Source organism: Hibiscus syriacus, unplaced genomic scaffold (assembly GCF_006381635.1).
Source record: "Hibiscus syriacus cultivar Baekdansim isolate YM2019G1 unplaced genomic scaffold, ASM638163v2 tig00116962_pilon, whole genome shotgun sequence".
NCBI classification, from domain to species: Eukaryota; Viridiplantae; Streptophyta; class Magnoliopsida; order Malvales; family Malvaceae; genus Hibiscus; species Hibiscus syriacus.
The window spans coordinates 2,341,674-2,367,721 of NW_024063488.1; the positions used below are offsets into that span (position 1 = coordinate 2,341,674).

Here is a 26,048-nt window from a genome sequence, read left to right on the forward strand (position 1 = left end):
ATATGCGGTCAAAGAAATGTATTATCGGTTTTGTTATTATTTTTTAACAAAATCGGTAAAAATTTATCATAAACATTATTATTTCTACCGGTTTTATTAACATATCGGGTAAAGCGCTACCTAAAATATTATTTTTTTTCTACCGATTTTATTATTATTGGGTACTTTACAGGAAATGTTAAAAAATATTAATGTAAGGTAGAAATAATAATGTTTTATGTACTTTTTTACTTATTTTGTTAAAAAAATAATAATAAAACCGATATCGCATTTCTTTAATCACATATTAAGGCTGTCGCACGATAAAATTTCTTAATGGAGCGCTCTCTCTCCTTCTAATGAACTTTTTCCTCCTCGAAAACATCTCTTTTATACTATAATCGTATTTCAACAATTCCTAAAACCATTATCGCCTAGCTATTCGGCTTTCTTCGTCACTGTATAAATGTATTGGTAGAATTAAATCGTAATAAATATAAAAATTAATCAGGATTTAATTATCTTAAATCATCAAAAATAAAATAAATTAGATTTGCGAAAGCATAATTGAATCGATAATTGAAGATCATCCAGTAAGTTGAAATCTTGAAAATGAAATTGGTTGTGAATTCTTTTAAGTATAAACTCTTTGACGAAAATAAAAGAAAATACGACATGATTTATTTCTTGGAGACACCCCTTTATATAGTTGATTTAAGACTCAGTTATTGTTTGTATTTATAACTTTGTCCCTCATCGAATTATAAATACAACTTTAATAGTGTCTACACTTTTATTTTCATGACAATTTAAATACCTTATGACTTTATAATATAATTGATTACTTAATTTATATCATATTTTATAATAACAATATATATTAAAATTTTATGTCCATAATTATGAATTTTAATCTAACATGTCTCTCTCGTAATTCCAGTCATTTCAAATCGATAACCTTTCTTTGATATAATTTTTTCGTTTGATTTTGTGAAAGTATTAAAAAGGAAAAGAAACATCTTTCATAGTTTGTTGAACCATCATCGTGATGGTGTTGTTTGGTGGTCATTTCTGTTATCGACGTCCAATGGAAATTCAATCCTCGGTGAGAAGGCTTTCGAATGGAAAAAATAAAAAAAATAAATTTAAATTTAAAATATAATAACATTGTATAATATTAATAATAGAAACATAAAATAAAATCAAATAAAGAGTTAGTAAATAGATTAAATAATAATGATAAAATGAACTGATTTGTGTTATTTTTATTTCATGATAATACGATGTCGGGAAGAAAGTTGATAAATTATGTTAATTTTAGACGATAACGTCTACTTTTAAAATTACACTAATTTAAACTATATTGTTTTTAAAGAAATGACTATATGATACAATAATTTTATTGTGTTATCTTTTATTTATTTTATTTTTTGTGCTAATTAATACAAAGGTCTTTACTGTAACACACTCAGATCGATGCAGATGACCCGATACGAGGTGTCACATTAGGGCCACCGGAGTGACCCACAATAAAATCTAAGAAAAGTTAAAATTTATGTTAAAACGCATCATAAAATAATTTATAATTAAAATACAAGTTTCAAACTCGGTATATAAAAAAAATCAAATATAACCTACATGTCCCCTAATTAACTTGCACTGTACTCTGCAAGTAATGTCAGTGAAACTCCTATACTGATATCGATAGCTGCACTGGTTCAATTCTTTTAACCTGAAATGATGGGTAAAAGAGTGAGTTTTGGGAAACTCAGTAATACAAAACTACCAAGTGATGGTAAAGGATATTTCTTCAAGTAAAAGACATGAATATTTCAGTTCAGAGAAAACATTCAAAAAACCAAATTCAGGATATCAGAATAAGATGTCTAGTGTGTTCCAACGAAAATCAGTGAAAAGACATATATCTTTTTAAAACACAAACAATTTAAAACATATTTTTAAAACCATAGTAAAACCCTCCAAACGAACACTTTTATGCAGTTCCCCAGAACTGCATCCATAAGGACTTACCCTAAGCACACAGCAAAAAAGCCACCTTAAAGGAGTATCTTGGGGCCTATGGGCATACCCAAGGGTCTCCTTAGGTCCGTAAGGAATCACCAGCTTGATCAGAGTTGAACCTTCATACTCTAGAATCATACCCATACAATATCCAGTAGAAATCAGATTTAACAATAAACTATAATATCAGGATTGTGCTCCAGTAAAATATCGTAAGAGTGACAATGAAATAAACCACATAACTGCCCTCCACCCGCACACCATATGCAGTCTCATGATTTACCCAAGGGAGTACCTTGGGCCTTAAAGCCTACCCAAGGTCACCTTAGGTCCGTAAGGAATTACCAGCTTGATCAGAGTTGAACCTACATACACCAGCCTACCCAGATAATGTCCCAATAAAGCAGTTCAAGTAGTAACTAGTAAATCCCATGATCTATAAATCGGGAACGATTATATTTTCCATTGAAAACATGAGATCAAAGAACACATATCATGTAGTCGTAGTTCATTAACAGTAAATCAAAACATCAATAAATTCGTAATTTCATAAAATCACGTTTTAAAACAAGTAAAACATTTACAATGAACACACTAGAGGTCCAGTATTTCTTCGGAGGTATTTGTATTTATCAAGTAAGGAACCATGAACTTTTGTAAATTGATAGAATTTCAGAATTAAAATCCCTATAAAAGGAGGTTTGATAGCTAACAAATTCATCAGTCATTCGAAAAGTGATTTATCATGATAATGTATTATTCGGATATTTTTCAAAGGCACTAAGTAATTAGGAATGTATTCAAAATCTTTTGTATCAGACTTACTTGAGACCATTATTCAGTAAATCAGGAGCATTTTGGACATTTGGTTCTTGGATAATTCTTAGTAATTTAATCTAACAAGAATGAAATGATGATTCATGGTATTTAGGATTCGTGTCGATTTATCAGGATATCAAGTTAACTCAAACTGAACAAATTACAGCACTGTGATACCTATCATCCAGTCATACCGACGCACTTCAAAGATATTCACTCTTTAATACCGACATCACTAGTCGAACTGATCATCTTCAGAATCATCGTTGAATGTATCTTAAAGAGACGAACAAGTATTCCCTCCCCAGTATTAATTGCACTAGTTGAACAAACCTTCATTATAATCAACATCGACCAGATCTCCACATGACGAACAAATATTTCGGTGGTGTTTAATTTATTCATGAATTGCAACAATATCCATAACGATCATCGTACTTGGTTCGTGATCCACCTCAAATGGCAACACAACACTTAGATTTATCGGTGATTCTAAAAATCTTCTAAAGATATCCACTTATTTCAAGTTGTTAGAAAAACAGGTCGCTTCAACAATCGAGGTTAATTCGACCATCTTAGATTTCAAGGTATTCTGGTTATTTTAAAGTTCAAGTATTTTAGTCATTTGAACATTGGAGGTTATTTTAGTTATTCCAGGGCTTGGACGTACTTTGGGTCATTTTACACTTCAAGGCATTTCAAATAGATTAGGAATTTAGTCGATGATTTCAAGGTTCAAGTGGATCAAAATATGAGTTATCAGGCCGTCTCCATTATCATAGCCATCCATAGTCCTTTTTACACTTTAAGGGTATTATCATCATTTCTTTCAATTATGTCACTAGCATTTCTTCCGATAAATTAGGCTTCAAGTGTTTATTCAAGAATAAGATAAAACAAACAAACTTTAATTCCGTATCCTATCATGTCTCGGATACATAACAAACGAATTTACGTTAGAAACTGAACTTAATCGAAAAACCAAATTGAATTCGAAGATAAAACACAAAAAAGGCTTACCAAGTGCAAATTTGGCAAAACAAACTTCATAATCAAACTCATGATTTCGAAAAACATAAAATATGCTTTTAAAAAAATTTAAGTTTTTGGTCAAAGTCAACAATCAAAGTCAATGGTTAAAGTAATCGGGTTGACTCAAATGAGTTGACTCAGTCCGAGTTGACTCGATCGAGTCAAACAGACTCGGTTCAGACCGAGTTGGCCGGTTCGGGCCAGTCCAGACTGACTGGACAAGTTCTAGAATAAACCAGAGCTGGGGAACGAGCCCCACGGCGTACAGTGGCACGTGGCGGTAAAGACGGGCTCGGGATGGTCGACCGATTACTCCACAAGCAACTAAACACCATTATCAAGCTATAATCAACTCAAACATCAGCCAAAATCCATCGGAAATAAAAGAAAAGGGCTGAAACGCTTACCCATGCCTGGTATTGACGAAAACGACGACAATGGGCGACGAACCCGGTCGAATTTTGGTTGCACGGAGCTGAGGAACTCGATAGGAAGGGTGGTGAGGTGCGACGGTCGCCAGATCGATCGAAAATCAAAGGTAATCGAGCGACGGGGGTTTTATTTTGTCAAAACTTTCCGATGGGTTTTACGGTTAACAACACCGATTTTGGACGAGGAGTTTGGGGGTTTTGTTCGTCGGTTGACGGAGAACCTAACAGGGGGTGGTTGAGCAAGCTAGGGCAGTTGGACGACGATGGATTGAGGCGATGAAGAGGGCTGGCAGGGGAAGGAATTTGGGGATTAGGTTTTCTAATTTGGGGATTTCGATTTAATTTGGGGGATTTATTTTTCACTGACCAAAAAATGAGATAATTCAAGGTTAAATCCCTAAACTTCCCACATGTTTCAAAACCGAGCTGCAAACTTTTAAAAATGTGCAATTTGGTCCTCAATTTTTCCTTTGTTACGACTTTAATTCGATCTTTTAAATTAATAAAAAACTTTAAATTAATAAAATCTAGACCCTAAATTGGGGTGTGACAATTACTTTATAACAATATTTTACTAATACATCTTTGATAATTTAAACCAGTTGAAATTTGGAAACCACCACCTCCAATGTTTGTCAAGGTGAACTTCGACGCCAGTTTTGCAGTAGAAGCACTATCAGCGGTGCATGGGAATAGGAACGGCACGACGCTCGAATTTGGCAAGTTTTTATTCGATATTATTGGATCAAATTTTTAAAGATTTTAGATTCTTGTTGGTTGAGCTTTTTAAAGGATGGGTGTGAGTCGGGTTTGATCGAACTTAAAAAATAATATAATTATATCTCATATATTTTAGGATCATTACAATGAAACCTCCCTCAATATTATTATTTTTCAATTAGATCATTATTTTAGAATAAAATTAATATTTTTATAAAAATATTTATTTTGAGTCGGATCAGATTCAATTTGAATTTTACCTCAAAAGAAGAATCGAGTATTGGGTCGAATAAAACCACCCTATTCTCAAGTCGAATCAAAATTTAGGTGAGAATGTGTATTTTTTTGAGTCTAATCAAATCGAATTAACCAAAAATCGATCCAACAAATCCGATTAGACCCATGCCAATCCTACATGAGATGCATTTTGTGTTGGATATTTTTGTTCTGACATATTTTTAATGGATATAATTCCGAATCGGACAATATAATTTATCTAAAAAGTTAAAAAAAAGTTATTATATAAATATACATGAAAATTTAAAATAATTATCCGTGCATTGCACGTGTATGCAAACAAATTGTCTAAAATATAAAAAGAATTTTTTAAAAATTACACGTAACTGGTGGTGAACATTTTGCCTTAAATTGATAACCATCTAATTAGTCAAAAATTGAAACTAAGAAAAAAAATATTGCCCTAATTTCACCATTGAAAAGAAATAAGTTCACTATTTTGCCATCCTTATTGTTTAATACAACGATATTAGCACCTAATCTACTTTGTTGATTATTTGAGTTTTTATATATAGTGACCTATCTACCTAATTTTCTCTTTTTCTTTTTCATTGCCTTTAGTATTATTTTTTTCATCTATGTGATCAATGACGTCATAAATCTAGTTGGATTTGACATCATCACGACTAATTAATACTATGCTTATTTGTTATCATGATGATCTTCCCAGTTTTAAGCCCTCTAATTGGATTTGGATATTTGATTTGTGTTCGAGGATAGTTTTTTCACGCCACTCGACTCTGATTTATGATTTTTTGGTGGTATTTCAAAACTTTGATCTCCTTTTATGGTTCGTTTGCTAATGCAATCATATTTTTTTTCGTATCTACCTTTTGTTCTAGTTTATTTGGTTATGTTTTTTAACATTTTTCTTATAAGGTCTTTATGCGATCTTAAGTGACTAGTTTTTTATGTTAATGATTATAAGAAAACATCCCTATTCTATGTTTAATTTACGATTATGATCGTAAATCTTCATTATAGTTTGTATATACTTTTTATTTTTAATAAAAATTGACAACTTTTGTCGATATATATATATATATATATATATATATATAATGACCTATCTAAAGTCTCACAATTCAAATTCATTAATATAAAATAAGAAACCTTAGCATAAAAGAGTTTTCTAAACCTTAAATCACCAACTTTTACAATTTTGTTAGATCCAATTTCACCTCATCAAATTAGGTATCATCCAATTTTGTTATAGTTTACATATCTTTTGTTGATTATCCAATTTCATACCTTTGAAATTTTAATATAATTTCTTTAAAGTCCGCATCACTTGATATAAAATCGTGTGTTTGTCCCAAATTGCACCGATTAAGTATACCATTACAGGTTAATTATTTAAAATTGGTTAGATATCAAAACACACTCTTATTACTCCTTTCATCTTCCATCTTGTAAGATCACTCCCAACTTAACTTGAAAGATTTAATCTCTAATTTTGATAAGAGTGGTTAATCTACTAATAAGCCACTTTTATTTAAGTACAACTATGTTTCAAAGATTTTCAAAAAGGTTAAAACCCATTTTAAACGATTTGGTGGCCGATTAAGAAAAAACCATTAGCATTACATAACGTATCATCTATGACAATGGTTTACGTATATCATTGAGTATGACCATGGAATGACAAAGGAAGCAACGGTTTCATTTTCATGGATTTTTAATAAAAAGAATTCATGTTTCGTTTAAACCATGCAATGCATTTCGCTCATAATTTCTTGTTACTACTATAGTTATTATTGCATTGGATATTTAATATTTAAATTTGTTATTGTTGTATTTTTTTTATTTTCTACAAGTCGTATTTTTGTTGTCATTTTTTGTCAAAGTCTTTGAAGTTTTAAGTCCTCCTATCAGCTACAAAATCTTTGAAATGACCACAAACAAGCCCATGTGACCAACTAAATCTACCACTCCTTCCGTCCCATTAAATGTGTCTCTTTTGGTGTTTAAAATTATCCCATTCAAAATGTTATATTAGAAAAATCAAAAAATAACAAAACTTATATTTCATTTTTTATCCTTGTATGTCCAAATCTTTTACACTTATCAAAATAAATATATCAAATCTATCAATAAATTTTTAGGGATAATTTTATCATTTCCCTTGGTCAAATATATCTCATAAAACTATATGCATAATCAAATATAAGACACAAATTATGAGACGAATGAAGTAATAGTGAGGTCTATTTAACTTTTCAACATACAAATAATCATTAACTTAAAACTGCTCAATACTAAGGGTATATATATATATATATATATATATATATATATATATATATATATATATATATATATATATATATATATCACCATGGAAGCCTGAAGAAAAAAACTCTTGCTCTCTCTCTCAGGCTCAACTTCTTTATTATTCAACATCTTCTTCAATATATTTTTCATCTTTTTTTTTTCAAACGTCTGACTGTAACTCTTCGCTCAAATAAAAGAGGGCGAACTACCAAAAATATCATAATCTTATTTCTTTCCTCAATAATTACAAATTATATTTAATTGTTAAAATTCAAAACAAAATACTTTATCAATAAATTATTTGGTTGTTGGCGTATAGTATCATCAATAATTTTAAACCTTACGTATCATTGTGGGATATGAATCCCATTATGAAAAAGGTAAATAGATTTGAAACAAATCAATAAACACCTTCAATGGTGGCCATTATATTAAGGGATGTACATTACCAAGAATGGACCACAACAATGGCACAAAAAACATAAAGCTGACTTGATCATGGGATTAAAAGAAAGAGTTTCATTTCTCTATCAATCAATCTTCAATCTGTGTACAATGAAAGCCTATTTAGAATATTAGTTTTTTTTTTCCATTGAAGGGTTGAGTTCAAATACTGACAGGAATGAGGAGCTCCCTAAACTCAGTGTGATAGGGCTAATAATAACAAAAGAAAAGCAGAGTAAAGTAAGAAGGAGAAAGCTAATTGCAGTCACCTAAGGTATTTTTTTTCCAATAATATGATAAGTATCCAAAATTTTCATAATTAATTTAAAACGCACACAAACTCTGCAGATATAACTACTCGAACTTAAGATAAAAATAATATTCCTTTTTACTGTTAAAACCACTTAATGAATTCTTCACTTAAGACAATTTGATTCTATGAAATTTGGCTTCAAAATCTTTACCATTGGTGTTCAATATGTTTGGTCCCCACTTTGCATTTGGTAGATAGAGGGGAAATTTTTATATAATTTTATAATAATTTTTTATTTCATAAAAATTTATAAAACTATCTTCTAACGTAAAATTTTTCATCTGAGTTTAAAACAGTAGGGGGCTCTGGACAATCATGAAGCCAATTTTGAAAAGCAAATGCCATCATTTGCTATGAACACCAAACATTCATTCAATTAATGCTATCATACCAATGCCCTTTCCCACTTCTATTTATCCATCCTCTTATTACCATAGTTTTAACTTTGCTTGGATGGGTTCATATAAGTCATGAGAAGGAAAATAAGGATTATATTCTCCGGATTAAACGAATATCTGCACATGCGCTTGTAGTTAGGGATAAACGCATGATATTAAATTATGAATGTGAATTTTTAAAATATTATATTAAAATTTAGAAAATATTTGTTTAACAAAAAAAAAATAAAGAATACGGCATTATAAAATTTCAAGAATAAAAATTAAATCATCAATATAAAATAAATATTTAAATTATATTAAAATGTTTAAAGAATGTAATTGTCCTCTCAATTAGGGATGAACATGAGTTGGATTGGATCAGATTCCTGGTCAATCCGACCCGACTCGAAAAACATACACATTTTATCTAAAACTCAACTTGATTCGAGTTTAAAGTGACTTCATTTGACCTAAAACTTGAACTCGATCCGATACAATATATTTATAAAAAAATCTTAATTTTATTCAATAAAAAAGATTTCTAATTTTAAAAAAATAATATAGAGATATTACTGCAATTATCCCTAAATATATGAGGTATAATTACATTATTTTCAAGTCAAAGTATTTTTCACCTTAAATTCAAACCCGACCCAACTTGTACGTATCCTCTAAAAACTCCAACCACAACCAGAACCTGAAACTTAAAAAAACGACATAATAGAATCAGATCGAGTTGAAACCGTCAGATTCGAGTATCGTGCCCATCTATACTCTCAATCCATCTCTACTTGTAATAATTTACTATAGTAAGTAACAACATAAACCTGAACCATTCCTTGATTTGTTAATGAAGCATTGTTTGAAATGCTTTTAACTTTTCAGCATTATTTCCATCGATAGAAACTCAAATTTGCCACACTAGTGATGGTTAAACCACTCACTTCCAAACCCAAAGCCAGTCACTTATTCCTTGATTTAGCTTAAGAAAACACGACACCAAATCCGAACCCGAATACCAGGACATGGAAGTACAGTCCTATAGATTGGGAACATCAAGAAACAAAAACTACGATTCTGAACCAGTTGCTTTCCCGGATATAGTTGTTATCTCTCTTTGCATAGCACCCTTATCATAGGAATGTGTCGAGATCCAACAACGCCGGGGCATCTGGTCTTTAGTGCTTCGAATCTTCTTCCTCACAGAACTTGGAGTATTCTTCTGAATCCATCAAGTTTTTCAACTCCCCAGCATCATTCATTTCAACCTTTATGATCCATCCACCCTCATATGGGCTTGAGTTGACCTAAATTTTGGTGAACAAAGATTGCACACATATGAAAAAGTGAATACTATATTCCTAAATTGAATTCCAATAAAGCAATTAAGATGTAACACTTAAAACATTGAAATGATTCATTTAAGATAGCAGCTCATAGCAAATCAAGAGAAGCATTGCAAAATGAGGCCTGTTACAGGTAGTTAAGATCAATTAAAAAGTGAAAAAAAAATGAAGAATTGAACCGAGAACGGGAAGCATTCGGTATGGAAGAACGCAAGCATTATGGGGTAAACACAAGCACAACGGTGCATGCGTGCACGCTATAGGACAATTGACACGGTAAAAAGCTTAGAAGACACAATTAGTATAAAATCCGAAAGGAATAGTCTAAGATAGGATTGAAGAGCTAACCAAAGCAGGAGAGCTGCTGAGCCCTTCATTAACTTCAATCACTTTTCCCGATACAGGCGAGTTAACATCACTAGTAGCCTTGACACTTTCAACTGCTCCGAAACTGTCACCTTGCTTTACAGCAGCTCCCACTTCGGGTAATTCAACATACACAACATCACCTAAATGATCTTGAGCATGATCAGTAATACCAATAGTGGCAGAATTACCATTAACCTTCACCCACTCATGAGAATCAGCATATTTCAGGTCCTTTAAAACTGCAGGAACATGGAAGAGATGCATTAGCTGCAATAACACAAACAACAAGCAATGACAACAGAAAACGGGTAATCTAGTTACAACTCTATACAAAAGTTAAACTGTAAATTGCAGCTGACCAAGGCATTAAAAGAATTGAATATCCAATTAAATACAGACATCATATACATTTGAACAAGCTTATAGAAAATTGGTCTTAGCCTCATTTAGAAATAACAAGGAACTGTTCTTGCACAGAGCAAAGTTTGAAGTTATATAATAGTGAAAAAAAAGTTGAATATTGGTAACTTCAATTCCAGATGCGAAGCTCAATGAAACAGAAAAATCAGCAATTTACTGTAAGATCACAGATACGACACCCACCAAAGGTTGAGAAGATAAACATGCCAAGAATTTGGAAAGGAAAGCATCCTTTCTGTTTCTGCTAATTTGCCATTGCAAATTCTGATATAGTTAACAATACATACCCGTAGGCGAATATCCAAGACATTTCATTGACTCTGTTTAACAAAAAATGCTGCTAATGGCAATTGGACCGAGCCATGAGAATCAGAATGAACATGAAGGATTAATAAACAACATAATCTGCAAGCATTACATCCCATTAATCTGTTGCAGTAAATTGGTGTTGCAGCTATACCAAACCCTCCTAGCTTCTATTTATTCCGATACACTGAGGAAAGGTGCTTATATTTGCACCGCTATTTCCCGGATTCTTCACCTTTTTCTCCCTTTCATTTCCAAATAAGGGAACAATCTTCAAGCAACTGCATCAAAAGTTTCCAGGCGCCACTATCCCTCCACCGTTTCACCAATGTAATCACCATCAGTCCTAATGCTCTAATGCTAAGTATTTGACATATTTCTAATCGTACAAATGCTATATAGAGAATGAAAAAAAAGAAGGTTTTTTTTTTTAATTCCCAACAAATGAAAGGCTTTAGGTTAAGCTACTTTACTTAAAGTAAAGTTATGAATCAATACCTGCACATGATCGATCAGAAACAGAATCCAGAAATTTGGGACAAGTGTATATCAATTAGAAAGAAGAAATCCAAAACTTTTTAACACCATGTATTAGCATAAGAAAAGAATAACCTTTCACATAAATCAAATCCTTTCTACAGAAAAAAAAAGCGTTGGATCAATCCCAGAACTGAGATCCCGGGTACCATAACACACAAAACCATTTTTTAGATATCAGTGTCCTCACGATCGTATAAAAAATACAAAGGAACCATAAAAACAATAAAAAAGAACAGAGAGAAGAAGAAGAAGGAAATCGTTACCAGTGGAGAAACCTCTATGGAACACAGAGATCCTGAGGTAAGAAGCCGCCCTTGAAGCCCACAACATTGTCGAAGCCATCTGGAATGTAAATCTGGACAATCCTCAACACTGGTTCAGTCGTAGATTTGTAATTCAATACAAACTGCAAGTTACTTGTTTCTCTCCTACAAACCTAAGTACTGAGTGCAACAACAAGAGGCTTTTTATGTTTATATTTTTTGTGGGGTCGGTGAGTTTGTACCACTGTCGTTTCCCTTTTTTTTCATTAAAATAATTTATTTTTTCGGTTAGTTCATAAAGATGCCCCTCAAATAGTCTTATAAACGAATCGAACGTTTAATGAATTATTCGTGAATCATTCGGTGAAAAATTCGTTTATGTTTGTTTATTTATTAAACGAACGAACATGAATAATATTTTGTGTATGTTTAATTAAATGAACAAATAAGAACAGAAGGCTCGTTCGTTTATTTACGTTTAGCCCAATCTCTCTAGACCAATTTAAAATATCAAAGCCTAATAGATTTTAATCTGATATCCATAAATATTTTAAAATTCAATTAATTTTAAATAAAAAAAAACTCAAAAAACTAAATAAAATATAATCCTAAAATTGTTAAGAAAGAAAAAAATATATTTTCATTTGTGTTCGTTTACTTTCATTTATGTTCATTTATTGCGTTCGTTTACGTTCATTCATTTATGTTCGTTTACGTTAATTTATGTTCATTTATTGTGTTCGTTTACTTTCATTTATTTATGTTCATTTACGTTCGTTTATTGTGTTTATTTATGTTCGTTTATATATGTTCGTTCATTTGTGTTCATTTATCATTTAAATGAACGAATGAACAAGCTACATTCCTTAACGAACGAACACAAACAATAAATTTTTCATTCGTTTATGTTCGTGTTCGTTTATTTGTTCGGTTAAAGTTAAATGAACGAATATGAAAAACATACCTTCATTCATGTTCGTTCAGTTCGTTTACATGACTACCTCAAATACTATAAATCGTTGATAAATATCTAGACGTATTAATTGATTCTTAAAAGTATTAGTATATTGATAAGATTGTTGTCTCCTCCGTAAATTATAACTTCGTTGCCACTAGTGGTATCGAACCCTCTGAAATTTCCCTAAAATATCTTGAAGTTTTAATTTTTAACATGTTTATCTGATGGAATGCATGCACTCCATGAACCTTCGAAAGTATAACAAATGCAGGTATTGATGGAAAAGTTGTAGTAAAGAAAACCATCGACGTATCAATAAATATTTATTAGAGTAGTCACACATATTAATAATATAAAATTTTGCGCATATATTAATAATATAAAATTTTATATGAGTGAGTTCAAATAAAATTTAATATAAAATTTTAAAGAAGACATAATTAATAAAATATATAACTAATAAAAAAATTTAAATTTCAATGTGAACACTGTGAATCCACCACTAGAGAAGCCTAGAAGATTTGATTGGCAAAATTGGGTACAGTGAATGTCCGGAAGATACGAAATCTTATCAATGCTGGAGTTATAGATCCTTGTCGAGTTTCAAGGTGTGCCCTACGAAGTGCCGTCTCTGTTGCTGGTATAGTTTTAACCACTCAAGCTATAATGGTAGAGAAAACGAATCAGCCCAAGCCAGGCGTCCATAAGTAACAGTGGTAGATTCAAGCCGAATGAGTATCTGAAGAAGAAGGAAGCAAAGTTGCTGTATTCGCAAATGGTTAAAACAAACCTGTGAATCGAGTTGGCTTGATTCTCAAGAACCAAAATGGATTTTATCATGAGAGCCTCAAATACCATGGTACAATAAAGGTATAATATGATCACTTGATGTAACATTGCAGGTATGATCTATTTACATTTTTCTACTGGTAAAAAACTGCATACTAGTGCCTGCTATGGCATTAAGTTTGAGCCTAAGATGTTATTTGAAACAGTAATATACAAACGTAATTATAGTTTTAGAATAAACACATATTGAACTTCTGACGAGCTGAGACGAGCATAATCGAAGTTGCGAATGCTCTTTTAAGAACATAACTACCATTCAACGAAGATGATGCCTGCAAAATGAAGATAAAGTTAACAAGAGTTTGGTTTTAGGTAGTGTTTATGAGTACAACAAATTGATTAAAAGGCCTGAGAAAGCCGAAACCTGAGAGTTTCTTTGGTTCCTCGTCGAATTTTGCAACGGATAGTCGGGAGGCCAAGGCGCAGGTGAGCTTCATACCGATGGCAACCAGAGAAACCTGTACAGTTATGGTACATGTAAGTACTACCCTCCCACAAGTTATTCGCCTATGAAATATTTGATACATGTAAGTTCTACTGCTCGTTTTCTTTTGATAATAACTTCCAGATGTAGCCAAGAACTGAGTGGTTTACTATTTGAGAAAAAAGTACAGGATCCATGGGCACATACCATAGTAAACTCCATCAACATCAAGCACGTCAATCTGCAAGTAAAACAGATCCAGTATTCTATTAGTATTGTTCTTTGCCCAGTTTAAAGTCTCGGATTTCTTTTATATAGTACCCTCGACAACCTTAAAATGCTCAAAATTTTGAGCTCTTATATATCCAGATTCAGACAAAATGTGCAACTCACAATATTGAGTCCGGTGTGTGTAAAAGGATACTTCAAACATAGAAGTCTTCCACTTGTTCTAGGAACTAGATGTCCAACCACGGACGATCAAATTTTTTTTGACACGCATTTATGTCAAAACATACACATGAATTTATGTTAAAAGGGAAGATTTTATAAAATTTTAAGGGCGAAAACATATAATCAATAGAAAATATAATGAAAACTTCTAAAATATGTGAGAATTTAAAATTTCTGTAGAAGTGGCCGCCTCCACCAGCCTTATCGATTCATCCATGTCTCCAACAATTGTTCTTTAAAGCACTCTGAACCATTGCATTTACTTACTAAAACAAAGCAAGAAACCAAAGGAAAAAAAAAGCATACAGGCACTTGAAGTCCAATTTGTCGAATGCTGTCCATGAGTTCCTGGACTCTGTTAGGATCATTTGCTCTGGTGCGCATTAGGGGTCTCCTAATCTTTTCAAGCGGAAGCTCCAAAACCACTGGTCCACCGTTTTGTGAACCAGTACCTGGTGGAGCCCCTATATTAATTCAATTCCAGCAAAGAAGAACCAAATCAAATAAAAGTTAATAGTAATAAACCACTAATCCCAAGGTTATTACTTTGAACAGATACACCATCTCATCAGAAATGTTGGAAAAGGGCATAAAGAACACAACTTTATTAACATGGAAAGCTTTGAAAAGATCAGTACCGTTAGATGAAGCATAAACAGAGATGCTTCTCAAGTTGCTAGTCGGCAGTTGCAGTACAAAGTTGGCCATTCTTCTTTTTAACTATCTTCTTTAGTCTCAACTCGAAGCTTGTGTCTTTGCTCTTTAGTGCTGGCTTTAATCAGAGCCACTCAAAAATGGCTAAAATAAAAAATCAGAGCCACACCAACTTGCCCAACGTCCACAAGAGGCAAAGAATTGGGTTGGCCCAAAAATATTCAATGGCTTAGATCAGCCCACCATCATAAATAACTAGTTTAAGAAGAGATTACTTTGTTCACTTTCAGAGTAACCTTTACGTGGAACACTTAGAGAAACAGAAAATGATCCAGAAATCTATGGCTGCTCTGACCTCTTTCTCTCTTCTTCGGTACTTTTTATCTTTTGTTGAAATTTTCCTTTAAAAGGAACATAGAGATAAACATTGATTCTGTGTATTTTGACTGGTATAGTAATTATACAACGACTGGAAGGATTTCTGCAAGTGTTAGAACCTCTCCAGGACTCTCTGCTTATCCCAGCTCCATCAATTTTCTAACAGCAAATCGCTCACGCAGGTTTTTCTTTTCTCTTTCAATTCATTTGGTAGAGACTAGAGAGAATGTTCAATCGGATTCTAGTTGTGATGGTGCCCGTGTTTTTCTTTTCTAGTCTAGTTAACTAGAGAATTGAAGAGAAACTGTACAAATTATATATTGATTCTTTTTATTGGCCTTTCTTGATATCTCTGAATCACTCTTTGTAGATATCTATGTCATGCTAGTGCTACACACGATGAAGAGGCTGCTGCAAAGGCAGCTGCAATCAATGCTGATAGTGGAGCTCCAACCATGTATCTTCTATAACACCCTGGTTTGATTTCACGTTCCAGTTCTTGTCTGGAAATTGTTTTGTTGAACCTTTCGGAATTTGGAATTTCATCTCCTTTTTTATACAAGTTTTAGAAGAAAGGACCAAAACTTTGGGATGGAGGAGTGTTTACTTAAAATGTTATAATGTTCAACTTAGAAAGTTATATAATCAATAATAATTCTGGTTACAATTGAGAATATTACAGTGCGGTGGGTTTTAACCTAAAATGTTACATGTCTACTCTAAACACAATTGGTAATAATTTTAGTTACAATCGAGAATGTATTGACGGTAACCTTTTAGGTTTCAACCGGAATAATTATGCGAGAAACCTAATATTTTAGGTTTCAACCTAAAATGTAATCCAAATTACTCTAAAAAGATACTCTTGATTGGTAAGTTTTTCAATTACAACCGATTTCTACGGTTTTTAATCTTATATTAGCTAGTTGTATTTTAGACTCATCCAAATCTTTGGAAGAACAATCTGTTAAGTTTTATGGAAGGTATTTGTAATTTTGTAAAGCTAAACTTTAGACAAAAGAATTGATTCTGCTGATTAATTCTCTATGAGATATGGAAGAACGGGGAAGCATATTATTATTAGCAACTAAAATGTTGAAGCTGTTTACCTATTGTATTAGTTTCTGTTTCCTTTTCCTTGGACTCGGATTTGATAAGATCATATCTAAGGAAATTCCTTCAACCATTGTGTATGAAGATGATAAAGTCTTAGCATTCAAAGACATCAATCCACAGGCTCCTGTTCATGTTTTGGTCATTCCAAAGTTTAGGGATGGATTGACACAGCTCGGAAAGGTGTGTAGGCCTATTATCCATATTTCTGTTGCATAACTTGGCTGGACCATATGTGAATTTTGCTGTTGTAATTGATTAAAGTTTACCTTTTGCTGCTTTTCTGCATTTTGACCATGGATCCATTAGTCAGATGGACTCAGAAAAGACTTATCTGCATACCGGATCCTTTTGCTGCATCTCCTTGATGGAATACTTCTCAGGTTTTAATTTCTGGTTTATAACCTGTCAGGCTGAACAAAGACATGGAGAGATACTGGGTCAACTTCTCTATGCTGCCAGAATCGTTGCTGAAAAAGAAGGCATTCTTGACGGGTTTCGAGTAGTCATCAATAACGGTTCAAGTGCCTGTGAGTTATCATCTTGGTTTTCATAGTTTTGACCTGTTTTTCACTTCAAACTTCACATGCTCATGTTTATACATCTCTCTATCAGGTCAATCAGTTTATCATCTTCACTTGCATATCCTGGGTGGGAGACGGATGCAATGGCCTCCAGGTTAAATAGCTGAATCGCCAAACGTATGCCTTTATATTCCTTTGTGCTTTTTATGTCATCGTTTCTGGTGTTTGAGAGGGTCTAGTGTACTTTGAAGTTGTAGAACTAACTATTTAATCACTTGGGGGAAGCAAAATGTTGATCAATTCTATCACTATCCAATTCTTACAAATAGGGATGGACCGATGAGAGAGTCACTCACTACAAATTTAAAATTTCTATATATTTTTTTATATTTTCAATTGAAAATTTATTTTCGTCCCCTAAATTTTATAAGTTCGTCATTTCTTAAATTTTCATAAATTCAAACCTAACATAAAATCATGTGTATGTCTCCTACTTATAAACACTGGTGGTCGCCGTTAGGAATAGTTATTGTTGAAGTTCACTCAAGGATCACCAAAAGATTATGCTTAGAAGAGGATGTTACTATATTCATAACACTGCAAGGTACAAGCACAACAAAAGAAATAAATTTATAAAACTCAATGATGAATAAACCAACTAGTTGTTCGTTGATGTACTAATAGTTGATGAATATTAGTTTGAATCTTAAGAAATGGATTTATGTTGTCTTAAATGTTCTTGGTTAAAATGCACTCATCGACCTCTGAGACGAGTTTGATTTGAAATATATACATTATTATATTTTTAGAGATATTTTTTGAAAATATTATTTTCGTTTATGATTCATTCGAAGTCGCATACTTTTTGGATAACTATAGTTCTGTGATTTAATATCTAATAATCTCCCGTGATTTATCATAGTGAAATCTCATATTTAACAACCACATCTATTTAGCATGTTGATTTACGAGTAGTTATATTTATCTTATGTCTAACAACATCAGCTAAGGTCACTATAAATACTTCTCAACCACAACTAAGAGAAGGTTCTCTCTATTTTCTTCTCTTTCTTCACTCCCATCTTTCATGTGTCTTTCGCATAAAGACACCAGCCAACAACCATTATCTCATCGATCGTGATTTTCTACTCAAACTATAAAGGATAAACCGTCAACGTTCAATGAGATAAACTTATTAATAACAACACCTTCAACGATCGATGAGATAAATTTATTCTTATCAACACATTTAATATTTTAGTCTTCTCACATATGTTACGCATGAAGAATATCATGGTATATGTTTTAAATAAATAATAATAAAAGAATTATAAAAAACATATATAATTAATATTATCATTAATTTATGTAGTTTAGAAAATTTTAATTAACTTAATATTAAACTAATTTTATTTTTATTTCAAAATGTAAAATATAATCATTTCGAGTATTAAATAAATGTCAATAAGATCCATGTGGTGTCTCATCCATCACAATTTCAGCCTAAAGATTAGAGGCAAGACTAATGGATATGAGGGTAATTTGTTTTCTTCCCACCACAAAGAAGGAAAGGCTGTGAATTCAAGAAAAGGGACTCTTTGACTTTCTTCCCCAAATCCTCAATGTAAACTTCAGTCACTAGACTCTTCACTAGGGTATTCATAGTAGGTTAATCCTATCATTTAGTCTACACGACCGGTTAATTATTATAACAATTATTAAATTTTATTAATCGAAATTTAATCATTAAAAAAAATTAATCGTTATTAACGGTTCAGTTACAGGTTAACATGTGATTAACTTATTCCATTTTTTTTCAAACACAACACGACATAAAAATTTCAAAATTTAATAAAATTTACAATAATAGAAATGTATATATTTGTAAATATCTTATTTATTTGTAGATGTATTTTATTTTATTTTCATAGAAATATATATATTTTGAGGTATATTTATTTTCTTGATTTAAAATCTAATGTGTATATTCATATTTTATAGTTTAAAATCGAATATTTTTTTCTCTATATTTGATTTAATGTGCTCCTATATAAGATAAACATAATAACTAAAAAATAGGGAGGATCCATTTTTATTTTATTTCTAATTTTATTCTTTTTAAAAATATAATTAATTAATTATAATTTATTGACAGTTAACATATGCTTAACTTTTTAACAAAATTCATAATTGTAATTGTTAACCGGCTTTTTAGCGGTTCGATTAACTAAAATCGTAGAACTTTAACGATTTGATTAATTAACTTATAAAATATAATGATTACATCGATTAACTGTTACGATTAACAGTAACGAATTAACACTCCTACTCTTTATCTCGTATATTAAACAAGGTGAAAATTTATTCAAAAATGAAAATGTTTCATATCTTTTGATATATTCTGCCTTGTCGCTGATAAAATGATACTTTTCAGTGTTTTTGAACCTAATTATTTTGCATTTTGAGCACATTTGATGCCTTTTGTTTGATTTAACATCAAAATTCTTATTTACATGTATTTTTAACAATAATCAACTCACTTAATTTTTTCAAAAGCTTTTGTATAAGTACAAATAAGTTCAGATATGAAACAAATGTAAAAACGGTGATGATCAGAGCTCTCGTGACACACACAATGCATGTCATAACATATATTGTTCAAAAAGCTAGTGTGATATAATCTTACTTTTTTTTACTTTAAGGACATTTTTATCTTTTCACTTATAAAACTTTAATCTTGTTTGTTCTTATATATTTTTTTAATAGTATAAGATAATTACAAAGTAGTATTCTTTTAGATTCTTTCTTAACTAGTAACAACTTTCATACACCCGCACACGCAGCTGCTTGAACTTAGAATATCTAGAGAGAACAACCCTTCATTTAACTAATGAAATCACTTGATGGATTCTTATAAATAGAGAAATTTTGGAGAACATTTCAAGGTGTGATATAATGAGACAATAAAATTTTACTAGAGTAGTTAGATTTTGGTAGAGAGAAAGATAGTAACACTTAGCTTGTGTTTTAGAAATAATTAGCAATTTGTAAATACTTAAATTTTAATTAATGCAATTTTCTTTGATTCAAAAAATTAATATAGCAGTCTTTCTTCTTGTCTCTTTTTGTTGTTTGTAAGTATAAATATTGGGCCATTCAAAGAAAACTCTATAATATTAATAAACGATACTCAATATTTGAGAACTCTTAGCTTGTCTTATTGATAAATGATATTCAATATTTGAGAACTCTTATGAGATTTTAATGATGTACTTACTCATTTTTTATTATATTGGCCTTAAATGTTTCAGGTCTATAATATTGAATATTTTAATTTCATGTTACACTAAAAAGTTTATGCGGTTGGGTCGTGCCCAAAATGAACAAGTTAGGTTCTTGATCTAACTTGAATAATGGCGGATTCAATTGTTTAAGATAGGTATGTGATTATATTAAAATTTGAATCTTCTTCGGTTAATTATTTATTTTATTAATTTTTCTATCTTGAAATTTTAATTGTGTCTACTTCGATTAAAAATTGTATGTTATTAATATATGCGTCCACTCTCAAAATTATTTTTAGATATATCACTAACCTTGAGGCTCTACTTTTATTAAAATGATATTAAAATATTATATTAATATTAAATATATAAAATAATATTATTTTTGGTGTAATGATGTTGAAAATATTTTGATGTTTCGATATAACAAATAAAGTGTTAATAAATTTTAAGATTTTATATTCGATTTAAATATTATATTCAAATCTATTATTTGAATATCACAAATATTACTCCAAGTTTTCAAATATCAATTTTACTCCTTACTTAAATGAAAAATTGTGTTTCACTCTTAAAATATTTTTGAAATAATTTTTACAAAGTACTTCGAACCATAATCTAGTCAAAATTGAGTTTTTAATAGGAAAGTATCGATACCTCTTTAAAGAGTATCGATACCCCTCAAACATTAAATGCAAAAGAGGTACTGATACCCTAGAGGGTATCGATACCCCTTTATATATAGGTACCGATACCTAGCCAAAAGGTACCGATACCCCTCAGTTGATTTTGACTCTGAGAAATAACATAATGCAAAATGGGTACCGATACTATGACATGTATCAATACCTCTTTAAATTGTAGTATCGATACCCCCTTGAGAGGTATTGATAGTATCGATACCCCCTTGAGAGGTATTGATACCATCAGTTTTACAACGGTCGAAATATTTGAATTTTATACAGGTAGTATCAATACCCCTATGAAGGAGTACCCATACCCATACGCTCCTAACAGATTTTTGAAGTAGAAAACATACCACAACGGCTCTATTGACTTCATCATCATCCCCCAATGTTTAGAATTCATTCAAGGGGTATTTAAACAAGTATTGAAGCCATTGATGAAGAATAAGAAACAAGTTTTGAGAAAGAATTCAAAGAGAGAAAGCCTTAAACTTATTGTTTGAGCAATTCAAGCCAAAATCCATTCAATATTCATTTTACTTTCAAGAACACCATTTGTGCTCAATTGTATTCATTCTTGAGTGTTCTTTCCTTGTTCTAGAATTGTGCAAACATCTTACTTTGTGAGGTTTTTCTGTAAGTTTGCAAAGTTTGTAATTTTCTCTTTGAGAAGAGAGTGTCTCAAGAATTTAGGGTATAATTCTTGAGGGAGTTGTAAGGTTACTCTTTGTCCTCAAAAGAAAGACAAATTAGTGAATTTGTGGAAAATCCTTAGTGTGGATAGTTAAGGTAGTAGACTTAGATTTGGTTCAAAAAGTCGAACCACTCTAAATCGCTGTGCAAATTATTTCTATATTCTGTCAAAGCTTCCACCAATATTTTTAATTGCCAATTCACCCCCTATTGGTTATTTCATCATATCGATTAACTCAACAATTGGTATCAGAGATACACTCATTTGAAGGTTTTACCACCGTTTGAGAAGATCTGTGAAGAGTTCAATCGATATTCAAGTCATCAATGGTCTCTACATCAAACTTCGACTTCGTTCTTGATTCTCAGCCCGTCAACAAGCCTCTATTCTTCAATGGCTGATAAATGCTTAATTTAGTTAATATTTTACTTTTAAATTACTCTTTAATCACTGATTTTTATGGCTTATTTGTTCATTTTAATTCATTTTCTATACAGGACGTAAGATTATGGATATTGCACAAAAAGGACACAATTCTGTAGATTTTTTATTTTTAGAATCAAAGCTGGCTGAAATTCGGATTTGGATTAAACTCAAATTTAGGATAATATTTTAAACATTATATTTTAACTTTGTATTTTAGTTTAAATAGGTTTTTAGTATTTTAATTAAGTTTTAGGATATTATTTTTATATTTGTATTTTAGTTTAAATAGGTTTTAGTATTTTAATTAGGATTTAGAATATTATATTATTTTTTAGGTATTTTAGTTTAAATAGTTTTAAGTGTTTTAATTATGATTTAAGATGTTTTAGCTTGATTTTAGGATTTTGAAGGCTATAAATACCCTCTAAGGGTGAGCCTAGAAACATATCTCTCTTATTTGAGAATAAAATCTTTTTTTTTCTCTCTAGATTTCTCTCTATTTTTCGCATACTTTTCTATTATGCTAAGTATGACTTTGGTTATGCTTCCGAAGACTAAAGCGAAGGCTCAATTCCAAACGTGAGAATTGTAAGGTACTTAAATCGCTTCGGATTTTCTCTTTGTTTTCTAAAGCTTACTTTTCAAATCAAAACTATTTCGACATTGGTCCTGATATTGTTATGGTTAATATTTGAAGAAGGATTTGCTTATTGAAGCATAATCAACTTCCTGAGAACACACTTAGCAAAATTGTTTGCTAAGAGGAAACTGAGATCAGAATCAGTTGTTGTTGAAACGACATAATTCGAGTTGGTAGCGAAGAATTGTTCTTGTAAGCTTACGTGAATCTTGAAGTAAAAATTTGTTTCGATGATCCGAGGAATTTGAGGCGAAGCTGAAGTCTGATGCTGCTTTCACAATAAGTTTCTCTTTATCTTAATCTCTTTAATTTGTTTATTTATTTATTTTTCTTTTATTTAATTCTTATTTTTTAACCACAACTTTAAAAAAACCCTTTTATATTTATTATTATTTTATTTTATTTTATTTTAATATATCTTTTCAACTTCATCTGGAATTCTATCTTTTTCTAAAATCAAGAAAGAGTTTTATTAAATTAGAAACACCACAGTCCCTATAGATCGACCCTGTTTCTCTATACTACATTTTCATTTTTATTTATTAAGAAGCCAAGAATTATTTTGATAGCAAAACGACGGTTATCAAATTGGCGCCGATGCTGGAGACTAATGGCAAGTACTGATTTATTTTTCTAGTCTTTGATTTATGACCAGAAGTAACCCAGGTGAATTAGTAGATCTAGATCCAGAGATCGAAGCACGAGCACGAAGAATCCATGCACAAACGCTTCGAGAAAAGAGAAAAAGACAAGAAGAACAAGAGCAAGTTTCAGAAGCAGAATCAATTCCAGAGACAGACTCTGAAGTAGACGCATACACCTTCCCGATGGTAGAAGAAGAACAAACGATCCGAGAGCTAGCCACAGCTCCTGTCACTCAGACACCATTATGCATTAATTTTCCTAGTGGCAGGACTCCGTTTCAATTAACGACAAGACTCATTCATCTTCTTCCTACTTCACACAATTTTCCCACTGAAGATCCGTACAAACACTTGTTGGAATTCCACATGGTTTGCACTAGCATGAAACCACAAGGAGTTACCGAGGATCAAATTAAATTGAGAGCTTTCCCTTTCTCTTTATCTGACTTGGCTAAAGATTGGTTATTTTATTTACCTCCAAATTCAGTTAATTCATGGGCTGACATGAATCGAATTTTTCTTGACAGGCTCTTTCCAGCAGCTAAAGCAAACGAGTTACGAAGGAGCATTCTTTCCATTTAGCAAAAGAGCGAAGAAAGTCTTTATGACTATTGGGAGCAATTTAAAAAGCTTTGCGCACGTTGTCCGCAACACGGATTAAATGAGCAAACGTTACTTCAATACTTTTATGAAGGTCTTTTACCAATGGAGATGAAAATGGTGGATGCCGCCGGTGGATTAGCATTAGTTAACATAACCCCAACAACATCAAGGGAATTGATTTCAACCATGACAGCCAACTCTCAACAGTTTTCGAATGAACCCAACCGACGGGCTCACGAGATAAGTACATTTTCCCTTGAAAATAAGTTAGATAAATTATCTGAAGTAGTTAATTCACTTGTTGCAGGAAAATCTGGAGCAACAAGATCATGTGGGATATGCATAAAGCTAGACCATCCGACGGATTGTTGCCCGCTGATACAAGAAAGAGACAATGTAGAAATCAATGCAGTAGGGAACTTTCCAGGTCCTCCTCAAAGACAATACAACCCATACAACAATACTTACAATCCAGGATGGCGAGACCACCCAAACTTCAGCTATACGACAAATCAGATACCAACTTATCAACAAAGGTCTCCTCCACAACAACAAACGCAAAACTCATCATTGGAGGAACTCATAGGAAAGTTAGCAATTTCATAAGAAAAGTTCATTGCATCCCAAGAAAAATTCCAAAACCGAACCGAAACACATCTTCAAGAGTTAGATAATCAAGTAAGCCGACTAGCTCAAACTATGGGAAAATTGGAATCACAAGGAAAACTACTTTCTCAAACGGAGTTAAATCCGAGAGATAATGTTAGTGCCATCACACTCAGAAGTGTAAAAGTTATCTCACCCAAAGTTCCAGTAGAAAAAAAATGCACATTAGGAAGACGCACATCAGAAAGAACAAGAGGAAACGCCACCTCAAGAAATACAAGGTACGTCTGACTCACATCCTTCTCTTTCTTCTCATGAAATCATGCCACCACCCTTCCCATCAAGGTTGATGAAGCGTGATAAAAGAGCTGAAGAAAGAGAGATCTTAGAGGTTTTCCAAAAAGTTCAAGTTAACATACCTCTTCTTGAAGTAATTCGACAAGTACCAAGGTATGCTCGATTTTTAAAAGAACTTTGCATTACAAAGAGGAAATTAATGGGACACGAAAAGGTAAAATTTGGAGAACATGTTTCTGTAATGTTTCAACGAAAACTCCCACCAAAGATGAAGGATCAAGGTATGTTCGCTATACCTTGCAAAATAGGTAATTTCAAAATTAAACGTGCAATGTGTGACTTAGGAGATTCAATTAATGTTATGCCATTTCCTATATATAAAATGATTACTAACGAGCCTTTGAAGGAAACATGAATAACCATACAGTTGGCTGATCGATCTGTGATCTATCCAGTGGGAGTAATGGAAAACATCTTGGTAAAGGTTGATGTATTATTCTTTCCTGTAGATTTCTATGTCATTGACATGGAACATGATAGGTCGAATTCTTATTCCGAGGTACTCTTAGGCCAACCCTTCCTAAGCACAAAACATACAAAGATTGATGTTAGAAGTGGTATACTAACAATAGAATTTGATGGTGAGATCGTTGAATTTGATGTTTACAAAGCAATGAAATGCCCTGATCATGTTGAAAGAATTAATTTTGTTGATATTATAGATCCTTTAATTGATGAATATATTGAATCTAATTTTTCTTATGATCTTTTTAAGGATCTTGAACTTTGCCACGAAGATGAAGAAAGGGAGTTTGAAAATATTAATTCAATCAATTCTGATTTATCTTTATATTCCTCTA

General features: G+C 31.8%; 3 protein-coding genes across 3 annotated transcripts; 1 reads left to right on the forward strand and 2 right to left on the reverse strand.

The window, feature by feature from the left end:
* Nucleotides 1–9,531: 9,531 nt before the first annotated feature.
* On the reverse strand, nucleotides 9,532–12,128 carry LOC120190362 (glycine cleavage system H protein 2, mitochondrial-like). Its single transcript, XM_039193448.1, has 3 exons — nucleotides 11,956–12,128; nucleotides 10,406–10,665; nucleotides 9,532–10,018 (listed from the first exon to the last, which is right to left on the reverse strand). Exons 1-3 carry the CDS (start codon nucleotides 12,032–12,034, stop codon nucleotides 9,890–9,892), a joined length of 468 nt encoding a protein of 155 aa, XP_039049379.1. The 5' UTR covers nucleotides 12,035–12,128; the 3' UTR covers nucleotides 9,532–9,889.
* A 1,770-nt stretch (nucleotides 12,129–13,898) lies between these two features.
* LOC120190034 (sulfiredoxin, chloroplastic/mitochondrial-like) lies at nucleotides 13,899–15,391 on the reverse strand. Its single transcript, XM_039193163.1, has 5 exons — nucleotides 15,278–15,391; nucleotides 14,946–15,103; nucleotides 14,394–14,427; nucleotides 14,127–14,220; nucleotides 13,899–14,034 (listed from the first exon to the last, which is right to left on the reverse strand). Exons 1-5 carry the CDS (start codon nucleotides 15,345–15,347, stop codon nucleotides 14,019–14,021), a joined length of 372 nt encoding a protein of 123 aa, XP_039049094.1. The 5' UTR covers nucleotides 15,348–15,391; the 3' UTR covers nucleotides 13,899–14,018.
* A 203-nt stretch (nucleotides 15,392–15,594) lies between these two features.
* LOC120190040 (14 kDa zinc-binding protein-like) lies at nucleotides 15,595–17,610 on the forward strand. Its single transcript, XM_039193167.1, has 6 exons — nucleotides 15,595–15,666; nucleotides 15,749–15,853; nucleotides 16,042–16,128; nucleotides 16,820–16,967; nucleotides 17,197–17,314; nucleotides 17,400–17,610. Exons 1-6 carry the CDS (start codon nucleotides 15,620–15,622, stop codon nucleotides 17,465–17,467), a joined length of 573 nt encoding a protein of 190 aa, XP_039049098.1. The 5' UTR covers nucleotides 15,595–15,619; the 3' UTR covers nucleotides 17,468–17,610.
* Nucleotides 17,611–26,048: the final 8,438 nt, after the last annotated feature.

Bases quoted from the DNA above. Each gene is read 5' to 3' on its own strand.
- LOC120190362 (XM_039193448.1), bottom strand. From the start codon at position 12,034: ATGGCTTCGACAATGTTGTGGGCTTCAAGGGCGGCTTCTTACCTCAGG. The intron at 10,666-11,955 runs GTAACGATTTCC...ATGTTCCTGCAG, and splicing joins CCATAGAGGTTTCTCCACTG to TTTTAAAGGACCTGAAATAT. The intron at 10,019-10,405 runs GTTAGCTCTTCA...ACCAAAATTTAG, and splicing joins TCAGCAGCTCTCCTGCTTTG to GTCAACTCAAGCCCATATGA.
- LOC120190040 (XM_039193167.1), top strand. From the start codon at position 15,620: ATGATCCAGAAATCTATGGCTGCTCTGACCTCTTTCTCTCTTCTTCG. The intron at 15,854-16,041 runs GTTTTTCTTTTC...CACTCTTTGTAG, and splicing joins ACAGCAAATCGCTCACGCAG to ATATCTATGTCATGCTAGTG. The intron at 16,968-17,196 runs GTGTGTAGGCCT...ATAACCTGTCAG, and splicing joins GATTGACACAGCTCGGAAAG to GCTGAACAAAGACATGGAGA.
- LOC120190034 (XM_039193163.1), bottom strand. From the start codon at position 15,347: ATGGCCAACTTTGTACTGCAACTGCCGACTAGCAACTTGAGAAGCATC. The intron at 15,104-15,277 runs GTACTGATCTTT...GAATTAATATAG, and splicing joins TGTTTATGCTTCATCTAACG to GGGCTCCACCAGGTACTGGT. The intron at 14,428-14,945 runs GTATGCTTTTTT...TTTTACTTGCAG, and splicing joins AAATTGGACTTCAAGTGCCT to ATTGACGTGCTTGATGTTGA.